Below are 21,344 nucleotides of genomic sequence, written 5' to 3'. Positions count from 1 at the left end.
GAGCCATGGACTCCATTAGATCCTCAAAGGTGTGCTGTGGTATCTGGCACCCAGATGTTAGCAGCAGATCCTTTAAGTCTTGTAAGTTGTGAGGCGGGGCCCATGGAGGTAAAGTTAAGACTTACAGGACTTAAAGGATATTTTTGATAGATAGTGACCACTGCAGACCGGGAACACCCCACAAGAGCTGCAGTTCTGGAGATGCTCTGATCCAGTCGTCTAGCCATCACAATTTGGCCCTTGTTAAACTCACTCAAATCCTTAGGCTTGTCCATTTTTCCTGATTCTAACACATCAACTTTGAGGACAAAATGTTCACTTGCAGCCTAATATATCCCACCCACTAACAGGTGCAATGATGAGGAGATAATCAGTGTTATTCACTTCACCTCTCACTGCTCATAATGTTATGGCTGATCGCTTTATGTTGTGTATTGTTCATCTAAATAAACACTAAACCGTCACTGAAAATGAAAACGGATTTTCTTTGTTTTCTGTGAATACTAAAAGAAGAAGAGGAACGTACACAAGCCAGAGCTTCCTTTTCATTTCTGACAACATTTTATTTCATACTCTGTTGTGATAAACACCAGTGGTTCAGAGGAAGTTGTGTTTTCTGTTTTTAACGGTTCAATCTCTACTTGGCACCTGATGTACTTTAGGTCTGTGGTTATTACATAAAATAGACTGAGGGAAAAGGATGCTTTAAATCCTGTCATAGATGAGTGAAAAATTCCTGTTGTCCATCCCTCTTCATCACGTGCCGCTTGTGACACTGAAACGCGCTCATGATAGGAAGTGGATGCAGGGGTCGTGAATCCACACTGAAGGTTGCATTACACACTTCCTAAATGTCTCACACTGTATACATCTATAAGATCTATAATGTCCAGATAACATGACACAGGATATTTTTGCACCCTTTTCCTGTCACCTCATCATTTTAAACATCATATATCCTGTTTATTCAGATATTTTGATTGTCATCCCCCCAGGTCTTGGGTGGCTCAGCCAGCTATTCTCAAAGTGGAGAAATCTCCAATAATAAAATATTACTGCACACAAGTTCATAAAATAAATCTTTCCAGTTAAAAGCGCTACAAGATGTTTAACTAACTCGCGCTTCAGGGCTGGGATTCCTGCGCAAATCCTCAGGGCTATTAATGAACTCTCAGGTCTGTCTGGTCTGCAAACATTAAAAAGACATCAGATTATGTGCTGAGAATGGTTTGAGTTTGCGTTTTTGTAGAACCGAGCAAAACACCACCATCGACCCTGAATCTTTCTGATGGAAAAACTAAAAGTAGGTAGATTAAAAGTGCACGTTGTCCAAAGTATAAACTACACCAAAGGACTGAGTTGTTTTTTTAAAAAATAAAAGTATGAATGTTTGGTATATTGGAGGATACACAGTAGAGCAGTATGCGTGTTATTTTAAAGAGAGAGAAAGAAATCATAAACACAGCTGCCTTTCTGTATTTTCCTTGTGTTAGTAGTAGCAGGTTTATGCACATTTAGTCTGAACCCACTTGAGAATCCTGCCTCATGGCTCAGTCACGGCTATTTATATCAAATGATATGAAGGAACGTGTTCATTTAATGTGGGTAAGGATGCTGAGGCTGTTGTTTGGTGTGAATTAGGTCACTCCTGCAGAGACGTGAACTCAACTTTTTTTTTTTTTTTTTTTTTTTTGGGGGGGGGGGGTTGCTGGGCGGTGCATGTTTTGCGCATGCGCTGTGAGCGCGCGCTCTCGCGAGCACGGCGTCTTGTCTACTCTCGCCTCCGTTCCGTGTACACACACCGTGAGGCCCTTGGAGTGAATTCCTGCCTGTGTCTGTCTCACGCCCTGCGCCTTCCTTCTCCTCCTTCCCAGTCCTCTCTCTCTCTTTCTCTCTCTCTTCAGCTCGGCCTGAATCTCTCCCTCATTTGGAGAATTTCACGGCTTCTTTCTTTAAAGGGAAAAAGTTTTTTTTTTTCTTCAGCTCCGCATATAAAACTCTTTCGGCTCCGGCCATGGCGGCGAGTGCGAAGCGAAAACAGGAGGAGAAGCACCTGAAGATGCTCAGGGAAATGACGAGTTTGGCACACAATCGAAAGTGCTTCGACTGCGACCAGCGCGGCCCGACCTACGCCAACATGACGAACGGCTCCTTCGTCTGTACCTCCTGCTCCGGTATCCTGTAAGTAGCCTTAACAACCTGGGGTGCGTATCAAATACTCTGTGTCACCTACATGGCGCACTCGATAGGGCGTAGAAACCGCTAGATCACACCCTATGTAGGACGCCTGCGTAGGGATTAGAGGGGCGTTTGGGATTCTGCCAACCTGCTTGTTTCTAGCGCAGTCGTGAAGTTGTGACCCATTTTCTTTTCACTTTCTTTTACTTTATTTCGACTTGACACAAATTTCTTGATGTGTCCTGAGATTCTGCTTAATTATCATGTAGGTTATTAGGTGTATTTTGAGCATGGAAGAGTAGGTGACGGTGGGTAGGTTAGCTTGTGTAGCTAGCACACGCTTACTGCAGCCTAGCTTTGAATGCCATAGTATTGATTACATATTCATACACCGCAGAGGGTTTTTTTTTCCCCCGGCAATTTAGATTTCTGGGGAGAAAAAGGTTTAATACTGATTAGCCGAATCAGTGTGAAAGCGGACTTTACCCACTTCAACTAGTTAACCAACTGGCTAGCTACCTGTTTGGAGGCTAACCGTTTAAGCTAAGAGTTTACCGTTAACTTCATTTCAGGCCCTAAATGCTTATTACATTCTCTACACGCTCAATTGTCTTGGTAAAAGGGTATATATTTGAAGAATTGTAGCACAAGAGGACAATAATAAAGCCATTCCACTGTATACCACACGACTCATTAAACATAGGCGTTTATGTGTTTTGTGGAAAACCGCTAGCCAGATCTAGAAGTTGAACTCGCTAGCGTGCCATTAGGGTGTGTGCGCGCGCCGTTAGCTAACCGTCTCACAACCCGGTGCAGACCTCAGATCAAATTTACTGTTTTACCTAGTAAACAGGAACATATTTCACTTTTTTTGCTTTATAAGTTCTGTCTAGTAACTGGTAGGTGCTAATGGTTTAAGTAGTCGCTAACATTCTGTAACACATTCGATCCTTTCATAGCTATGAGTGGAGTTTAGTCGTGCCGTATATAAGCGTTTAACGACACGGCGGTGTTGAATTCTAGATTCTGATTGGTCAGGAGGGTGTTGATCAATTTTTCTAGTAGTTTCTGACAGTAGTTCCGGCCCGCAGGTTAATATCAATGCGCTCGTTCGAATGCGTTATCGTTTCTATAGCAACCGCTCGTTCACAGTGATCCGTGTCGCACATGCTGCACGTAATACAAATCCCTTTTCGGGTTGGATTAGTTTATCAGAGGGACATCTGTAATAAACTTTTTAAACGTCTCTCTGCTTAGTGATAAACTCTTTGATTCAGACAGCAATAAAATGACCACAGGAAGAGCGAGTCTCTGGTGGGTTGTGTGTATTTTGGTGATATGATCAGGCTTCACTTACAACATGGCGTCCAGCTTTTATTTTAGTTTGGGGTGAACCAGGGTTCCAGCATCCATCTGAATATACAATAAAACAGTGACCACACGGTATACAAGAAGCATCTGCTTTTCATTTCATGATGTGAGATGTGATCGATCTGGCAGAGGGTCACTGATACACACACTGCAAAACTAAATATAGCAAGTATTTTAACCACAAACAGAAACTTGCTAACACTGAGGAATGAAACACTTCAGGATGTGCCACTATAAAAAAAAAACAAAAAAAACAATTAAATGGTGCTAATGTTAAATCCAGTTTGCATTTGTTTGCGTCACATTCCATCGTGGATTTCCTTCACACCCTGCGGTGATGATCCACACCTTCTGACCTGTCAGATTTGAGCATTCAGCAGCACTGTGGTGTGAGCCAACTATAAATAACTTGTAAATGTCTTTACCTAATACCAAACAGCACAGTGATGTGTGTCAGTGTTTCATCTCCTGTTGTACCAGCTGTGATTCCTGGCTTGTGTGGTTGAAGCCTAACTGTACATCCAGCTTTCCTCTAGAGAAAGTCCATGCAATTGTTCTGAAAGTGACAAACTGGAGGATTGTAGGTTGTGAATGGCACACTGCTGCTGTTCTCTGAATCGCATGTAACAAACATGTTTTTGTACTAAACGTTTGCAGGCGCTTTCCTGTGAATCAGGCAGCAGATTACGGTCTTGATTCTAGACCTTTCTTCATTCTTTCCACTTGTTGTGAAACCGCAGCACCTGAGCGGTTTGTCTGTGGCACACTTAAAGGTGTGCTCCATTTTCTACACAGCAGCCTCAGAAAACTCTCACTCAGGATGCTCAGGAAACCTGTTCAAAGAGACAGAAACTTCTGGAACTTGTCCTTGGTGTAGGGACTTGGGTTTAGTGTGTCCTCAACAATTATAAGCACTCTTCATCAAAACGATCACTTTAGATGAGATGATTTGTGATGGCTGACCTGCACAAATTGTTCAGATTTCAAACAAAAACATTTTAGGCAATTTTTTTTTTTTATAGAAATTGCCATACCCATCCGATGTTCTCTTTTAAAAGTACAGAGTTTTAAAATAATTTTTTTTTGTTGTTGTTTTTAAAGAATTTACATTTCCTTTCCAAATCCAGTTCCCAGCTTTCATTTGTAATGATTTCCAATTTGTCAATATCAAATGTTTTGTTTTGTTTTTGATAACAGATCCATCATTTTGGATCGGCATCATCTCTGGTGTTTGTTCTGTGCAGAAATCTGTTTGTTAGCATCCACTGGGTTTCTTCAGACTGTTTTCTTTACTTTGAATTGAATTGTAATTTCAACTTCCAGCCCACTCAAACATCTCCATCTCGACTTTTCTCCGAGTAATTTAATCTACTTCAGACAAAATTGAATCAATTAGCTGCTCATTTAGCCAAAAGAATCTGGTGTCACCCATTCTGGGAAAAGCAGAACAAACCATCTATTAGAGGAGAGGAGAGTAAACGGAAAGGCAGACGCTAATGATCATCGCCGGGAATGTCGTTTGGTCTCCGTACATCTTGCTCACCATGTGTCCAGAGGCCTGGGCACTCAAAGACGTCAGCGTCCTGCCGAGTTAAAGCTCCAGTCCATGTTGTCCTGAAGCATTAATGAGTTTTATTAATGGCCACCAGATTCCTTCCTACACACTTTCTGACCACAGCCTACCTCTTATTCCCAACAAGCACTGGGTTACCTTACCTTTAACTTTTACAAAATACTGGTTAACATACATTTCTGTCTATCTGGGTGCACTGATTTTCCTCACTGCCATTCTTTCAGGTCAATGACAACACAATAAATAACGACGGCAGAGAGGATCGCTCACTCTGCTACTGTTAAATCTTGAGCTTAAATCTCGACAATGCCGCAGTCATCCATGGCCAAGAGCCAAGGAAACTGAAGTGTGTGCGCTGTCGGGGTCGGAGGGGCATACACACTCCATGTCATTCACAGTGATTAACCAATCAGTGACATCTGTCCATTCGTATGCAGAAGACGGAGGATAGTGCCTTCTTCCGAGTGTGTTAAAATGTCCTCATGCAGCATTAGACATTTTTGGAAATCTTATCCTATGTAAATAATACTGAAAAAAAAAATGTTTTCAGGTTTCCTCATCTGAGGGTGGACTCATGCATGGGGTAATAAGTGTGTGTGTGATAAAAATACTCTACTTTGACTCTCCCAGAGGATCCTGGAGATAATTGAGCTATTTTATGAATCTGAGTCTAAATGACTTTGGCCTTGTGCAGGCTGCAGCAGCTTCAGATTCACCCACAGAAACTAATTCTCCTTAAAATGGCGGTTGTTCTCAGTGTCAGAGGAGTTTCACAACTATAGTGGTTCCACGAAAATATGAAGCAGTCGCGTATGTTACCGTCTGATCTTGTAACATTTTTCACTACGCAGAAACTGGCTAAGATGAAACGCAAGGAAGTCCATCACAATCGTGTTCGTTACTGGGCAACGTTTCGGCTGTGAGATGTTACCATAGCTACCTTTTTCTAAGTGACCGTTCTGCTGATTGCAGTGGTGTTTGTTTAAGACTTTTTTGTTTTCCAGGTCCCTGTTTACATTTCATCAGGGTTTTGACCCCTAACATAAGCTAGCCTGGAGTTGCTGTCGGAATGTAGCTGGACCATGCGAAAGACGAGAGCAAACATTTGTTTAAATAGTCAAATAACCTGGTTAAGTTTGGGAAATGATGTCAGTGATTCATCTGAATCCTTTATGCTTCCAAGGTGTTCAGTGCCAGAGTGTCCTGGAATATCCTACCAGCCTGTACGTTTGTTTTATTTACAGTTACTGATGACACACACAACTACAGTTGTGTTTTAGTGGATTGAACAGAAGTGAACAGACATGATGGACACGTTTTATCTACTGCATCAATGAAACCTGATGGGTGACGTGGATTTAAGTAGATAACATTATTGTGTAAGGATGTGGTGGGTGGGTGTGGCTGATATTATATAGCATCAAAGCTTCAAAGTTCTATGTTTACTTGCCCAGATAATTTTCCAGTCCTCATGTCCCAGTGAAGCAGAAGTCCACTCACACCCCCTCATTCCACTGATAAACCAGCAGATGATTACATGTGTTTATTACAGCAAATGCAACATAAACACAGTCATCAAATAAGTACGTCATTTAGTTGGGTAGGAGTAAAAGGTTTAGATGGATAACTGACCTTCTGGAGCAGGAGTGGACAAGCAAGCTCATCTAGGAGCAGAGCAAAGAGGGAGAAACTGTGGCAGACATTCCTCTAGTCTACTGCTTGAAGACATTTGTGCCAGAAGAGAAGCAATTCCAGCCAGAGACATTAATCAGGACGGTTCTGGATTCTCTGACAGCTGCTTTTGATCAATCGATCGTCTGCACTATTTTTAGTTGTACCATATTCCCCCAGCTTGGCTCACGTTGTACCTGTGGAAGGAAGAGAACTAAACTCAGCCCCGGGTTCTGAGAGACCGCTCGCTTGGCCACAACATGGAGGATAATGGGGCTAATTTGCTAGGCATTTCTACCATACAGTGTATGGAAAAATATAACAAAATATAGCTGCTTACAAACATCCTACAGTGCTTCTGTAAAATAGTAAATATTTTTCAATAATATATACCTTTTAACAATGTTATTTTTTTTTATTTGAAAATTTCTATTTTTTTATTTAAAAGTTAATTTTATTTGTTTAATTTATTTAGCAAAAATGGAGCTGTGGCCTGCTAGTAGGAGCTGGGGTATTACAGATTGTGGGAATGATCAGGACTCTCCATGTGGGAGATTGAGGTGTGTGTGTGTATGTCTGCTTTTGTGTACCCTCCTACAGGAAGTGGGAGCTGCATTCCACTGCATCAGCACCATGTGGTCAGCTTGTGTAAAAGGAAGTGGAAGCAGCAGGACAGGAAGTTTAATCTCACTTTGGAATGTAATGGCCATGAATGGATTTACAGTGTGTCTGTCTGTGTGTGTCTGCGGTTAGTCTCCTTCACCAGTTCATCAGGAACATTGTGGACTAGTTGTAGTGAAGTTTATTCTTCGCTGTGACAGTGTTAGCAGCAGAGTGTCTCCAGAAGTCATTGTGATCTGGTGCAATTTCCTGTTCAATCAAAGCAGCAGACATGTGAAAATCCGTGCAAGACTGATCTGGAGCAGTACAGCACTTCACCCTGCAATTGCTTTCTATACACGTAATAGCTGACAGAACTTTTTTGAAGCTTTGTGTTACTTGGCACACTGATCTGACTGCACACATGGACCAGAAACCAAGAATGCAAATAAAAGAAACCAGTTGAAATAAATGACATGCTCTTGCTGCTGGTCTCGAGTGTGTCCCTGTTGAGAAATCCACTTCCTTCTATTCACTCTTCCCTTAATTAATAACAACACACATGTAAGAGCAACATGGCAGCTTAGATTTTGGTGTGTTAGGTGTGTTAATTGGCCTGCAGCTGTCACCAGGATACAGTGGTTGATGAAGATAAACACACAAAGCTTATTTTGATTTACCTTCATATCCTGTGTAGACCCTTATATACAATTTAATGACCCTTATACTTACACTTTGTAGACTCTTAGGTCCTAACACATCTTTAAAGACCCTTATAGATCCTTTTAGACCCTCACATACCCCTTGTTGACCTTTGTTACACCCTTATATGGGACAGAAAAGCTGCTAACAGTCATTAAGCTGTTTGCTGTGGGCCTAATTGTTAGAGGCAGTTTTGCAGCATAAATAATTCAGTGTCTGATCTAGTCTTACATGTGCAGATCTCCTAGTTCCTGCTCCTCAGCCTCATGAGTCTTTTCCCTCCTACACCTGAACCTCCAGAGTGACAAACAAGTATTGACCACAAGGGAAAGTACAAGTGTGTGTGTGTGTGATGGGGGGTGTGTGTGGGTGAGACACTACAATGTGTTACCGTACTTCAGCTCTACCTGTGCTTCCTGCAGCAAACTAGAACAGGTAATTTGGGCCACACACATGCACCCACCTGTATGGAGGAAAGTTTTGTTTTGTAGTTAATGCCAAAAATTAGTTAACACAGTATCAAGTAAGGACACTGACACCTGAGCCATGAGAGAGGCATCATTCATGCACGCACACACACACAGACCTGGACAGTCTTACTGCTATTCTGTACCAGAAGAAAATGGAGGCAGGGATACACTAGGGATGCATCAGTGCCACTTTCTTTCAGCCTGAGTACAGGTTCTACTGATATTAACCCAGAAATGAGTAACCTACTTAGTATAAGCAAACACTAATACAATGGAACCTTGTTTTCCCGCTTTAAATAGTGACCATGAGCAGTGCACAAACGAGTGCACACCTACGCTTCTAGACTCATGTTAGAGTTAGCTGTGAATTAGCTAGTATGTTAGATAGCATGGATCAAGTAGGCTTGACGGATTTTTGTTGTTTTTTCCCTAATGGTCAATATACACAAGCCTTCTGTCATTTAGTATCACATGGTATAGGATGTTGGCTTTTTTATTTTTGTTAATGAGTGTGACATCAGAATGATACCTGATACAGTATCAGTATTGCTGCATCCCACAGGCACACGAGAAACCCGAGGTGCCATAGTCTAACTTTGTTGTCCTTGTCCCACATTTCTGAATAACAAGCTAATAACTCAGATTTCTGAGAGAGCAGGGACTGCAGCTAAGCTAGACTGCCTAATATAGTGTACACACACTTGCACACAGGGACTGGAGCTAATCTAATACTCAGCCCTGCAGAAGTGTAACACATCCCCTATCAAATTAACCCATCCTGTGCTCTTTCTCACAATGTCCCTCTTTCCCTCAATCCCTCCTTCTGCTGGAGGAGCCACCCACCAGCCTCTGTGTCTTAGGTGGAGGTTTATTCTGGATGTTGCTCACTAATTATTGCTACTCTGCATGTTTTTATTAGATGTGGAGCAGTGACACTTCTAGAGTTTCTCATATGCTAGTAATTGACAGGAGGGTTCTTAAAAGGACATGTGGTCTGAAATCAGTGGGAAAAGGGCATGTTGTTACTTGGTTGTGTGTTAGCCTTATACACAACCAATATACAACAAAGAGTCGATGAACAAGCTGGAACCTGACTGAAATGTTTCGTATGCTGTGACTAATTCTGTGCTTTATTACACAATAACTTGATACATTTATAAAGCTCTGTTCCACCTGTAAGTCCATCTGAGTCAGAGTGAAACTTGTGCTCGTGGTTTGTTTGCTGTTTGGTTCCATGATGCTTCATTCTCTTTCATTCATTGGTCAGAAGTGCAGAGATGGAAAAAAGATAAACAAACTTTGACCAAGTGTAAATAGAAATCACAAAAATCACTCAAGCACAAAGAATTCGAACTCAGTAAATGATTTTCTTGTATTTAGTATGAGAACAGTTTTAGAACATTTTTTTAGAACATTTGCACCGGGTTTAAGCTTCTTTTGTACCTAGGCTTGTGTGATATTGATTTTTTTTCCCTGCTGTTAGTATACACTAAATGGCTAAATGTGTGTGTAACCCTGACTGTCACACAGTTGTACAGAACGTCTCTGTGTGTAGCTTTACAGTTTCCCTAAGAGCTATGAGTCCAAACCGTGATCCAGCATGACGGTGTCCCTGTGCACAAAGCAGCTCCATGAAGACATGGTGTGTGAAGAACTCGTGTCCCCTGACTCTGACTCAACCCCACCGACACCGACTCACTCTTGCAACATCAGTGTCTGATCTCATTAATGCTCTTGTAGCTGAATGATCAACTAATCCCCACAGCCACACTCCAAGAATCTAGTGGAAAACCTTCCAGGAGAGTGGAGCTCATTAGAACAGCAGAGGGAATCAATCTGGAGTGAGATGTTCAACATGCACATCTGGGTGTGATGGTCAGGGGTGCACATACTTTTTTGTCTGTACAGTGTACCAATAAAAAAGCAATTAAATGCTTTGATGTTCTGGAATTTGCAGCCTTAAAAAAGAACAGAAAATAATTTTCCCCATTTCAGGTTTAAGGAGATTAGGGAAGGGTGTAATAATATTAGCTGTGCAGAAGGAAGCACTTGTAAGTGGTGGAGTTTTCTCTGTTTACACCGGCGGTGTTGAGTGCAACGGCTTATTTGTGTTCAAAAACTTACTCGCACGGACAAAAGGTGATATTTTCTAGCGTCTGTGGTATGCGCTGTGAAATCAAGCTGGACTTCCTGTCATTTGTGGTCTGTGTAGTGTTAAGATTGAGAAACAGCTTTGTTTAAAAACGGTAACAATCAACTGATTTCCAGGTTGGTTTAACACCAGGGACAGACTCTGGAGGCAGGACACAGTTTCATTGAGTCCAGTCTTTGAATCAGATTATCATCATTTCAGGTTTTCTGCTGTCTTTTATTAGTTTAAACTATGCTGGTCTGTTATAACGGTCTCTCTCTCTCTCTCTCTCTCTAGGCGAGGTTTGAACCCGCCCCACAGAGTGAAGTCCATCTCCATGACGACCTTTACACAACAGGAAATAGAATTTCTCCAGAAGCATGGAAATGAGGTAACACTGATTGAGGATGAATAACGCCACATCAGTACATCATTTGAATAAGTTGTTTTTGCTAACAGTGATCCGGTTATAGCCGGTATTCTCACTAAAACATGATGTTCTTCACCAGGCTTGCCAAATTCTTCCTCTTTACCAACATGGGGCATGTTAACACATCAGAGTGCTGTGGTTTTGCACGTCACATTTTCTTCATCACGTGTAAACTGTGTAAAATGAGTCAGTTGGTCAAACAGTCGATGTGTTTATTTAGAAACACTTTTCACTGAACCAGCTGGTGACGTGTACAACAGAGTTCGATTAAAACTCGTAACTCGGAAATTTCTGCTCAGAAAGTTCAGGAGGTCTGTTGAGTTCAGCACGTGATGTTTCCAACATGGCGGCTCGCACCGTCACCATCAACACATGAACACTTTTTTTTTTCTTTTGAAATGAGTTGCATTAGTTAAGTATTTGCTTTAGATCAGCATCCAGAGATGTTAAAGGCTCCAAGTGTTTTACTGTCTCATACCACATGGATTCGCAAACAGTCAATTTTTATTTACAAAAGAACAGGTCATGCTTTTTAGCTACAATTACATCTAGAAGACTGTCGGGGTGTCGCTCTCCTCTTTCCCTAAACTCTTCTTTATCATCAGGATGCTTTGCTGCTTCATCAGTGTGACGCAAGTGAGAGTTTTTCTCAATTATAGAATCTAATTTTATCTAATTTTTGTGATCTTTTTTTTTTAAATTTTTTATCACTTTTTGTGTCCACATACATTTCTATGATTGTTACAAGACTGTTTAATAAATTGCGTGTAGCTTGTGTGTGAAAGCGGCTCTGAAACGAAGGCATAATAAACATAACCACTGTGCTGGTATCACTGCTGTGTTCGTGAGAAATGTGAACCTCGTCTGTAGCTCTGTTCCCAAAAACATGCTGATTCCTACATTCTGCTTTATTTTTCTTACTCCCCCCCCCCTCTCTGCGTATCCTTGTTACTTCGCTTTCTTTCTTCCTTATTTTTTCTCTTTTCGGTCATCTCACAGTTTTTTGTCACTTTATTAGTATCCAAGAAAAGTAGCTTTCATGTCCAGGGGGTTAGTTAGTTGTTCATTGCCTGTTGATCAAGTAGGTTTAATAACCAGAGCTAGTTTTAATTAGTCCGGTAAAATAATGACCTGTTTAAGAGTGTTATACTTCCTGGGTTTCTCTCTGCATCCCTAATGTGTACAAGCTCATCCTTTACATAATAAATAGGCTTGTGTGTGTGTGTGTGTGTGTGTGTATCTGTGTCCCTATGTGTGACTGACTTCATTGATCTTCTCTAAATGGTGTCAGTGTTTCTCTCTGTCTGAGCTCTGTGTTGTTTAGTCAGAGCCATCACTATAGTCCAGTTTTATAGCTGCTTCTTATTTTAGTTGATTATCTCTGTCTGTCATGGTGTGTGTTTTTGTTTATTTATTTTAAAATGAGAATTTGCATGTAGAACACAGTAACTGCTCAGTCACAGGGAATTGTATAGCATTTCATCCACATAATCTACAGCTTATTATAAATAGTAAGATTATTAATTATATTATTACATTAATAATAGAATGATAGTCGTACTTAACAAATACATGTATAGGAATTTATATAAGTATTATGTAAAAAGATATTTCTTTAACTTTTATGCCCAGATCAGGGAAGTCTTCAGGACAGATGGGTTTTTAAGATTTCTCGTTTCTCAGTAAAATGTCTGCGTGTTGAGAGAGACACACAGACAGAGAGCGAGAGACACAGACAGAGAGGGAGAGACACAGACGGAGAGAGAGAGAGAGACGGAGAGACAGAGCGAGAGACAGACAGATGGACGGAGAGAGCGAGAGACGCGGACGGACGGACAGAGAGCGCGCCAGAGAGCGAGAGAGACGCGGACGGACGGACAGAGAGCGCGCCAGAGAGCGAGAGAGACGCGGACGGACGGACAGAGAGCGCGCCAGAGAGCGAGAGAGACGCGGACGGACGGACAGAGCGCGCGCCAGAGAGCGAGAGAGACACGGACGGACAGAGCGCGAGAGAGAGAGCGAGAGAGACACGGACGGACGGACAGAGAGCGAGAGAGACACGGACGGACGGACAGAGCGCGCGCCAGAGAGCGAGAGAGACACGGACGGACAGAGCGCGAGAGAGAGAGCGAGAGAGACACGGACGGACGGACAGAGAGCGCGCCAGAGAGCGAGAGAGACACGGACGGACGGACAGAGCGCGCGCCAGAGAGCGAGAGAGGCGCGGACGGACGGACAGGGAGCGAGAGAGAGAGCGAGAGAGGCACGGACGGACGGACGGACAGAGAGCGCGCCAGAGAGCGAGAGAGATGCGGACGGACGGACGGACAGAGAGCGCGCCAGAGAGCGAGAGAGGCACGGACGGACGGACAGGGAGCGAGAGAGAGAGCGAGAGAGACACGGACGGACGGACGGACAGAGAGCGCGCCAGAGAGCGAGAGAGGCACGGACGGACGGACAGGGAGCGAGAGAGAGAGCGAGAGAGGCACGGACGGACGGACAGGGAGCGAGAGAGAGAGCGAGAGAGGCACGGACGGACGGACAGGGAGCGAGAGAGAGAGCGAGAGAGGCACGGACGGACGGACAGGGAGCGAGAGAGAGAGCGAGAGAGGCACGGACGGACGGACAGGGAGCGAGAGAGAGAGCGAGAGAGGCACGGACGGACGGACAGGGAGCGAGAGAGAGAGCGAGAGAGGCACGGACGGACGGACAGGGAGCGAGAGAGAGAGCGAGAGAGGCACGGACGGACGGACAGGGAGCGAGAGAGAGAGCGAGAGAGGCACGGACGGACGGACAGGGAGCGAGAGAGAGAGCGAGAGAGGCACGGACGGACGGACAGGGAGCGAGAGAGAGAGCGAGAGAGGCACGGACGGACGGACAGGGAGCGAGAGAGAGAGCGAGAGAGGCACGGACGGACGGACAGGGAGCGAGAGAGAGAGCGAGAGAGGCACGGACGGACGGACAGGGAGCGAGAGAGAGAGCGAGAGAGGCACGGACGGACGGACAGGGAGCGAGAGAGAGAGCGAGAGAGGCACGGACGGACGGACAGGGAGCGAGAGAGGCACGGACGGACGGACAGGGAGCGAGAGAGAGAGCGAGAGAGGCACGGACGGACGGACAGGGAGCGAGAGAGAGAGCGAGAGAGGCACGGACGGACGGACAGGGAGCGAGAGAGAGAGCGAGAGAGGCACGGACGGACGGACAGGGAGCGAGAGAGAGAGCGAGAGAGGCACGGACGGACGGACAGGGAGCGAGAGAGAGAGCGAGAGAGGCACGGACGGACGGACAGGGAGCGAGAGAGAGAGCGAGAGAGGCACGGACGGACAGGGAGCGAGAGAGAGAGCGAGAGAGGCACGGACGGACAGGGAGCGAGAGAGAGAGCGAGAGAGGCACGGACGGACAGGGAGCGAGAGAGAGAGCGAGAGAGGCACGGACGGACAGGGAGCGAGAGAGAGAGCGAGAGAGGCACGGACGGACAGGGAGCGAGAGAGAGAGCGAGAGAGGCACGGACGGACAGGGAGCGAGAGAGAGAGCGAGAGAGGCACGGACGGACGGACAGGGAGCGAGAGAGAGAGCGAGAGAGGCACGGACGGACGGACGGACAGGGAGCGAGAGAGAGAGCGAGAGAGGCACGGACGGACGGACGGACAGGGAGCGAGAGAGAGAGCGAGAGAGGCACGGACGGACGGACGGACAGGGAGCGAGAGAGAGAGCGAGAGAGGCACGGACGGACGGACGGACAGGGAGCGAGAGAGAGAGCGAGAGAGGCACGGACGGACGGACGGACAGGGAGCGAGAGAGAGAGCGAGAGAGGCACGGACGGACGGACGGACAGGGAGCGAGAGAGAGAGCGAGAGAGGCACGGACGGACGGACAGGGAGCGAGAGAGAGAGCGAGAGAGGCACGGACGGACGGACAGGGAGCGAGAGAGAGAGCGAGAGAGGCACGGACGGACGGACAGGGAGCGAGAGAGAGAGCGAGAGAGGCACGGACGGACGGACAGGGAGCGAGAGAGAGAGCGAGAGAGGCACGGACGGACGGACAGGGAGCGAGAGAGAGAGCGAGAGAGGCACGGACGGACGGACAGGGAGCGAGAGAGAGAGCGAGAGAGGCACGGACGGACGGACAGGGAGCGAGAGAGAGAGCGAGAGAGGCACGGACGGACGGACAGGGAGCGAGAGAGAGAGCGAGAGAGGCACGGACGGACGGACAGGGAGCGAGAGAGAGAGCGAGAGAGGCACGGACGGACGGACAGGGAGCGAGAGAGAGAGCGAGAGAGGCACGGACGGACGGACAGGGAGCGAGAGAGAGAGCGAGAGAGGCACGGACGGACGGACAGGGAGCGAGAGAGAGAGCGAGAGAGGCACGGACGGACGGACAGGGAGCGAGAGAGAGAGCGAGAGAGGCACGGACGGACGGACAGGGAGCGAGAGAGAGAGCGAGAGAGGCACGGACGGACGGACAGGGAGCGAGAGAGAGAGCGAGAGAGGCACGGACGGACGGACGGACAGGGAGCGAGAGAGAGAGCGAGAGAGGCACGGACGGACGGACGGACAGGGAGCGAGAGAGAGAGCGAGAGAGGCACGGACGGACGGACGGACAGGGAGCGAGAGAGAGAGCGAGAGAGGCACGGACGGACGGACGGACAGGGAGCGAGAGAGAGAGCGAGAGAGGCACGGACGGACGGACGGACAGGGAGCGAGAGAGAGAGCGAGAGAGGCACGGACGGACGGACGGACAGGGAGCGAGAGAGAGAGCGAGAGAGGCACGGACGGACGGACGGACAGGGAGCGAGAGAGAGAGCGAGAGAGGCACGGACGGACGGACGGACAGGGAGCGAGAGAGAGAGCGAGAGAGGCACGGACGGACGGACAGGGAGCGAGAGAGAGAGCGAGAGAGGCACGGACGGACGGACAGGGAGCGAGAGAGAGAGCGAGAGAGGCACGGACGGACGGACAGGGAGCGAGAGAGAGAGCGAGAGAGGCACGGACGGACGGACAGGGAGCGAGAGAGAGAGCGAGAGAGGCACGGACGGACGGACAGGGAGCGAGAGAGAGAGCGAGAGAGGCACGGACGGACGGACAGGGAGCGAGAGAGAGAGCGAGAGAGGCACGGACGGACGGACAGGGAGCGAGAGAGAGAGCGAGAGAGGCACGGACGGACGGACAGGGAGCGAGAGAGAGAGCGAGAGAGGGACGGACGGACGGACAGGGAGCGAGAGAGAGAGCGAGAGAGAGGCACGGACGGACGGACAGGACGGACAGGGAGCGAGAGAGAGAGCGAGAGAGGCACGGACGGACGGACGGACAGGGAGCGAGAGAGAGAGCGAGAGAGGCACGGACGGACGGACGGACAGGGAGCGAGAGAGAGAGCGAGAGAGGCACGGACGGACGGACGGACAGGGAGCGAGAGAGAGAGCGAGAGAGGCACGGACGGACGGACGGACAGGGAGCGAGAGAGAGAGCGAGAGAGGCACGGACGGACGGACGGACAGGGAGCGAGAGAGAGAGCGAGAGAGGCACGGACGGACGGACGGACAGGGAGCGAGAGAGAGAGCGAGAGAGGCACGGACGGACGGACGGACAGGGAGCGAGAGAGAGAGCGAGAGAGGCACGGACGGACGGACGGACAGGGAGCGAGAGAGAGAGCGAGAGAGGCACGGACGGACGGACAGGGAGCGAGAGAGAGAGCGAGAGAGGCACGGACGGACGGACAGGGAGCGAGAGAGAGAGCGAGAGAGGCACGGACGGACGGACAGGGAGCGAGAGAGAGAGCGAGAGAGGCACGGACGGACGGACAGGGAGCGAGAGAGAGAGCGAGAGAGGCACGGACGGACGGACAGGGAGCGAGAGAGAGAGCGAGAGAGGCACGGACGGACGGACAGGGAGCGAGAGAGAGAGCGAGAGAGGCACGGACGGACGGACAGGGAGCGAGAGAGAGAGCGAGAGAGGCACGGACGGACGGACAGGGAGCGAGAGAGAGGGCGAGAGAGGCACGGACGGACGGACGGACGGACGGACAGGGAGCGAGAGAGAGAGCGAGAGAGGCACGGACGGACGGACGGACAGGGAGCGAGAGAGGCACGGACGGACGGACGGACAGGGAGCGAGAGAGAGAGCGAGAGAGGCACGGTCGGACGGACGGACAGGGAGCGAGAGAGAGCGAGAGAGGCGGACGGACACGGACGGACACGAGAGAGAGAGCGAGAGAGGCACGGACGGACGGACGGACAGGGAGCGAGAGAGAGAGCGAGAGAGGCACGGACGGACGGACGGACAGGGAGCGAGAGAGAGAGCGAGAGAGGCACGGACGGACGGACGAGAGAGGCACGGACGAGGACGAGAGAGAGAGCGAGAGAGGCACGGACGGACGGACGGACAGGGAGCGAGAGAGAGAGCGAGAGAGGCACGGACGGACGGACGGACAGGGAGCGAGAGAGACGGACGACGGACGGACGGACGGACAGGAGCGAGAGAGCGAGAGAGGCACGGACGGACGGACGGACAGGGAGCGAGAGAGGCACGGACGGACGGACAGGGAGCGAGAGAGAGAGCGAGAGAGGCACGGACGGACGGACGGACAGGGAGCGAGAGAGAGAGCGAGAGAGGCACGGACGGACGGACGGACAGGGAGCGAGAGAGAGAGCGAGAGAGGCACGGACGGACGGACGGACAGGGAGCGAGAGAGAGAGCGAGAGAGGCACGGACGGACGGACGGACAGGGAGCGAGAGAGAGAGCGAGAGAGGCACGGACGGACGGACGGACAGGGAGCGAGAGAGAGAGCGAGAGAGGCACGGACGGACGGACGGACAGGGAGCGAGAGAGAGAGCGAGAGAGGCACGGACGGACGGACGGACAGGGAGCGAGAGAGAGAGCGAGAGAGGCACGGACGGACGGACGGACAGGGAGCGAGAGAGAGAGCGAGAGAGGCACGGACGGACGGACGGACAGGGAGCGAGAGAGAGAGCGAGAGAGGCACGGACGGACGGACGGACAGGGAGCGAGAGAGAGAGCGAGAGAGGCACGGACGGACGGACGGACAGGGAGCGAGAGAGAGAGCGAGAGAGGCACGGACGGACGGACGGACAGGGAGCGAGAGAGAGAGCGAGAGAGGCACGGACGGACGGACGGACAGGGAGCGAGAGAGAGAGCGAGAGAGGCACGGACGGACGGACGGACAGGGAGCGAGAGAGAGAGCGAGAGAGGCACGGACGGACGGACAGGGAGCGAGCCAGAGAGGCACGGACGGACGCACGGAGAGAGCGAGCCAGAGAGGCGCGGACGGACGCACGGAGAGAGCGAGCCAGAGAGGCGCGGACGGACGCACGGAGAGAGCGAGCCAGAGAGGCGCGGACGGACGCACGGAGAGAGCGAGCCAGAGAGGCACGGACGGAGAGACACAGACAGAGCGAGCCAGAGAGGCACGGACGGAGAGACACAGACAGACAGAGAGAGAGAGAGGCACGGACGGAGAGACACAGACAGACAGAGAGAGAGAGAGGCACGGACGGAGAGACACAGACAGACAGAGAGAGAGAGAGGCACGGACGGAGAGACACAGACAGACAGAGAGAGAGAGAGGCACGGACGGAGAGACACAGACAGAGAGAGAGAGAGGCACGGACGGAGAGACACAGACAGACAGAGAGAGAGAGAGAGGCACGGACGGAGAGACAGACAGACAGAGAGAGAGAGAGAGGCACGGACGGAGAGACACAGACAGAGAGAGAGAGAGGCACGGACGGAGAGACACACACAGACAGACAGAGAGAGAGAGAGGCACGGACGGACGCACGGAGAGAGCGAGCCAGAGAGGCACGGACGGAGAGACACAGACAGACAGAGAGAGAGAGGCACGGACGGAGAGACACAGACAGAGAGAGAGAGAGGCACGGACGGAGAGACACAGACAGACAGAGAGAAAGAGAGGCACGGACGGAGAGAGACAGACAGACAGAGAGAAAGAGAGGCACGGACGGAGAGACACAGACAGACAGAGAGAGAAAGAGAGACACGGACGGAGAGAGAGACTTTTTTGACTTTTTACGCATCTTTATTTACACAAGTCACATAAAAGTCAGTGACTCAATAAATAAATAAGTAAATAAATAAATAAATACGTATTAAACTGCCAATAAATTATTTTAAATATGAGTGATTAGTTCTGCTGCAAAGTTAAGTTTCCTTTCTGCAACAGAACACAACACTATCACAACACCACACACATTTAAACATCCAAGTCATTCATACTTTTATAAAAAAAATTAAAATCAATTGAAACTCTAGATTTCATTAGCCTTTTCAGAATTTTTATGGCGTCACAGTCAGTGCTTTGTGCAATTTGGTTTTTCCAGCTCAGATATATTGCCATTTTGGCCTGACCAAATATAAAATTAATCAGTTGGCACCTGAACCGGTGTTTTCTGACGTACTTAAAACCAAAAATAAAACACTGAAAAGTAAAAACAACATTAAAAGACCTTAAAATGCTCCGTAAAAACACAAACAGTGGAAGAAATCTGGAGCAGTGAATAAAAGCATGAAAAACTGTTTCTCTCTGTGAACAAAAAGGACAATCATGTGCAACATCAGGGTTTAAAACAGAAATAAGAGTTCACAGAGATAATACAGTGTAAAATCCTCCATTGGAGCTTTTTTAGTTAACGGTGGTTTATACAGTGCCCTCCACTCTGGTTTAAAATCATCAGTAAAAACATGTACACTTCTCCATGGGGTGTCCACCCTCCCACTCAGCTTTTTCTTGTTTAAAATCTTTACACACGCTCTGTAGAGCAGCTTCCCCGACACTGACCCAAAGTCCATCTCCCCTTTACCCCGGCACTCCAGGAGGGGGCCCGCACACCCGTCGAGGTCAGGAGCGATGTTCAGCTGGGGAAAGGGTTCGTCCTCTGCAGGACCAGTCTCTGTGTGTGAAAAGTCCATTAGCTGAACACGCTCCTCTGATGTCAATGCAGATTTCCAGCGGTGTAGGAGCTGATTGACGACACGCAGGGACCGCAGTCCCATACGCGCTGCCAGGTCCTCTGCCCTCGACAAGTCCGACCCCGCGATGTTCACAAGCTCCCGGAGCGTTATAATCCCTGAGGAGATGAGAGTTCTGGACAGTGCAGGGACGGTCACACTGGAGATGTCCAGTCTCCCGCCGTACACCAGAGGTTCCTCCAGCAGCCAGTGTAGCGTTCTACAGCCCTTGTTTTGTTTCTTAAAACAGTTCCAAATTTTAAAAAATCCATGGTAAAAGGCTGGTAGTCCAGAAATGTCCAGCATTTTTGTGTCCTTTAAAAACAACGCTCTGTCCAGCCCCAGTCCTTGAACTGTGCGTAGTAGTCCACTGGCTGCTGCTCTCCATACTAAGTCTCCGGGTCCAGTGAGGAGTCTCTGGATGAACTGGAGGCGGAAGGCTGCGGCTCTGCTGGACAGCTGGACCAGCCCCTTTCCTCCTTCGGCAGATGAAGCACACACTGTGGAATCCAGTGTAGACCGTCCCAGAAGTCCACCAGCAGGGCCTGGATGTTTGCCAGCAGGTTCGGCGGCGGATCCACGCATGCCAGCTTGTGCCAGAGGGACGACGCGGCGAGGTTGTTGATGACCAGCGTTCTCCCCTGTAGGACATCTTTGGAACCAGCCGCTTCCACCTGCTCAGTCTGCCCTTCACGTGCTCTACAGAACCTTCCCAGTTTTTACTTAAAAACTCATTGTTCCCCAGGTAGACACCCAAGTATTTAAAACCACCTCTTTTCCACGCTAAGCCTCCTGGTAGTGACGGTTGCCCACCTTCCCACTCCCCAACTAAAATGGCTTCACTTTTAGACCAGTTAACCTTGGCGGAGGATAAAATTTGAAAGTCATTTAAAATATCAGTTAAAACATTGACATCATTTTGTGTGTTTATCATCACTACCAGATCATCTGCATAAGCTGATAAACATATTGAGGCATTAGCATGTGGCATATTAAAACCAGAGAGATTACTTCTTAACTTATTTAAAAGAGGTTCAATAGCTAGAGAGTACAACATTCCAGAGAGGGAACAGCCCTGCCTGATCCCTCTGTACACTCTAAAAGGAGCACATAAACCACCGTTAACCTTCAGTACACTCTCAATGTTACTGTACAACACCTTGATCATGGCTATAAAACCTGGGTTGAACCCGAAGGCTTCTAGCACCTTCCACAAATATTCATGTTGAACCCGGT

At 48.9% G+C, this 21,344-nt stretch overlaps 1 protein-coding gene across 7 annotated transcripts in view; it reads left to right on the top strand.

Moving 5' to 3' along the window:
* Window positions 1-1,759: 1,759 nt before the first annotated feature.
* agfg1a (ArfGAP with FG repeats 1a) overlaps window positions 1,760-21,344 on the top strand; it is a 32,662-nt gene continuing 13,077 nt past the window's right edge. For 2 of the 7 annotated variants that reach the window (XM_058413530.1, XM_058413528.1), the window contains exons 1-2: window positions 1,762-2,181; window positions 10,994-11,087. In XM_058413530.1, coding sequence (XP_058269513.1) covers window positions 2,015-2,181; window positions 10,994-11,087 — 261 coding nt within the window. In that variant the 5' untranslated portion in view covers window positions 1,762-2,014. Of the gene's footprint in view, window positions 2,182-10,993; window positions 11,088-21,344 lie in introns of all 7 variants that reach the window. The other 5 variants (XM_058413532.1, XM_058413529.1, XM_058413527.1 and 2 more) reach the window with 4 other exon arrangements.

Source organism: Hemibagrus wyckioides, linkage group LG17, assembly GCF_019097595.1.
Source record: "Hemibagrus wyckioides isolate EC202008001 linkage group LG17, SWU_Hwy_1.0, whole genome shotgun sequence".
In the NCBI taxonomy this organism is placed as follows: Eukaryota; Metazoa; Chordata; class Actinopteri; order Siluriformes; family Bagridae; genus Hemibagrus; species Hemibagrus wyckioides.
This window is presented reverse-complemented; position numbering and strand designations above follow the sequence as displayed.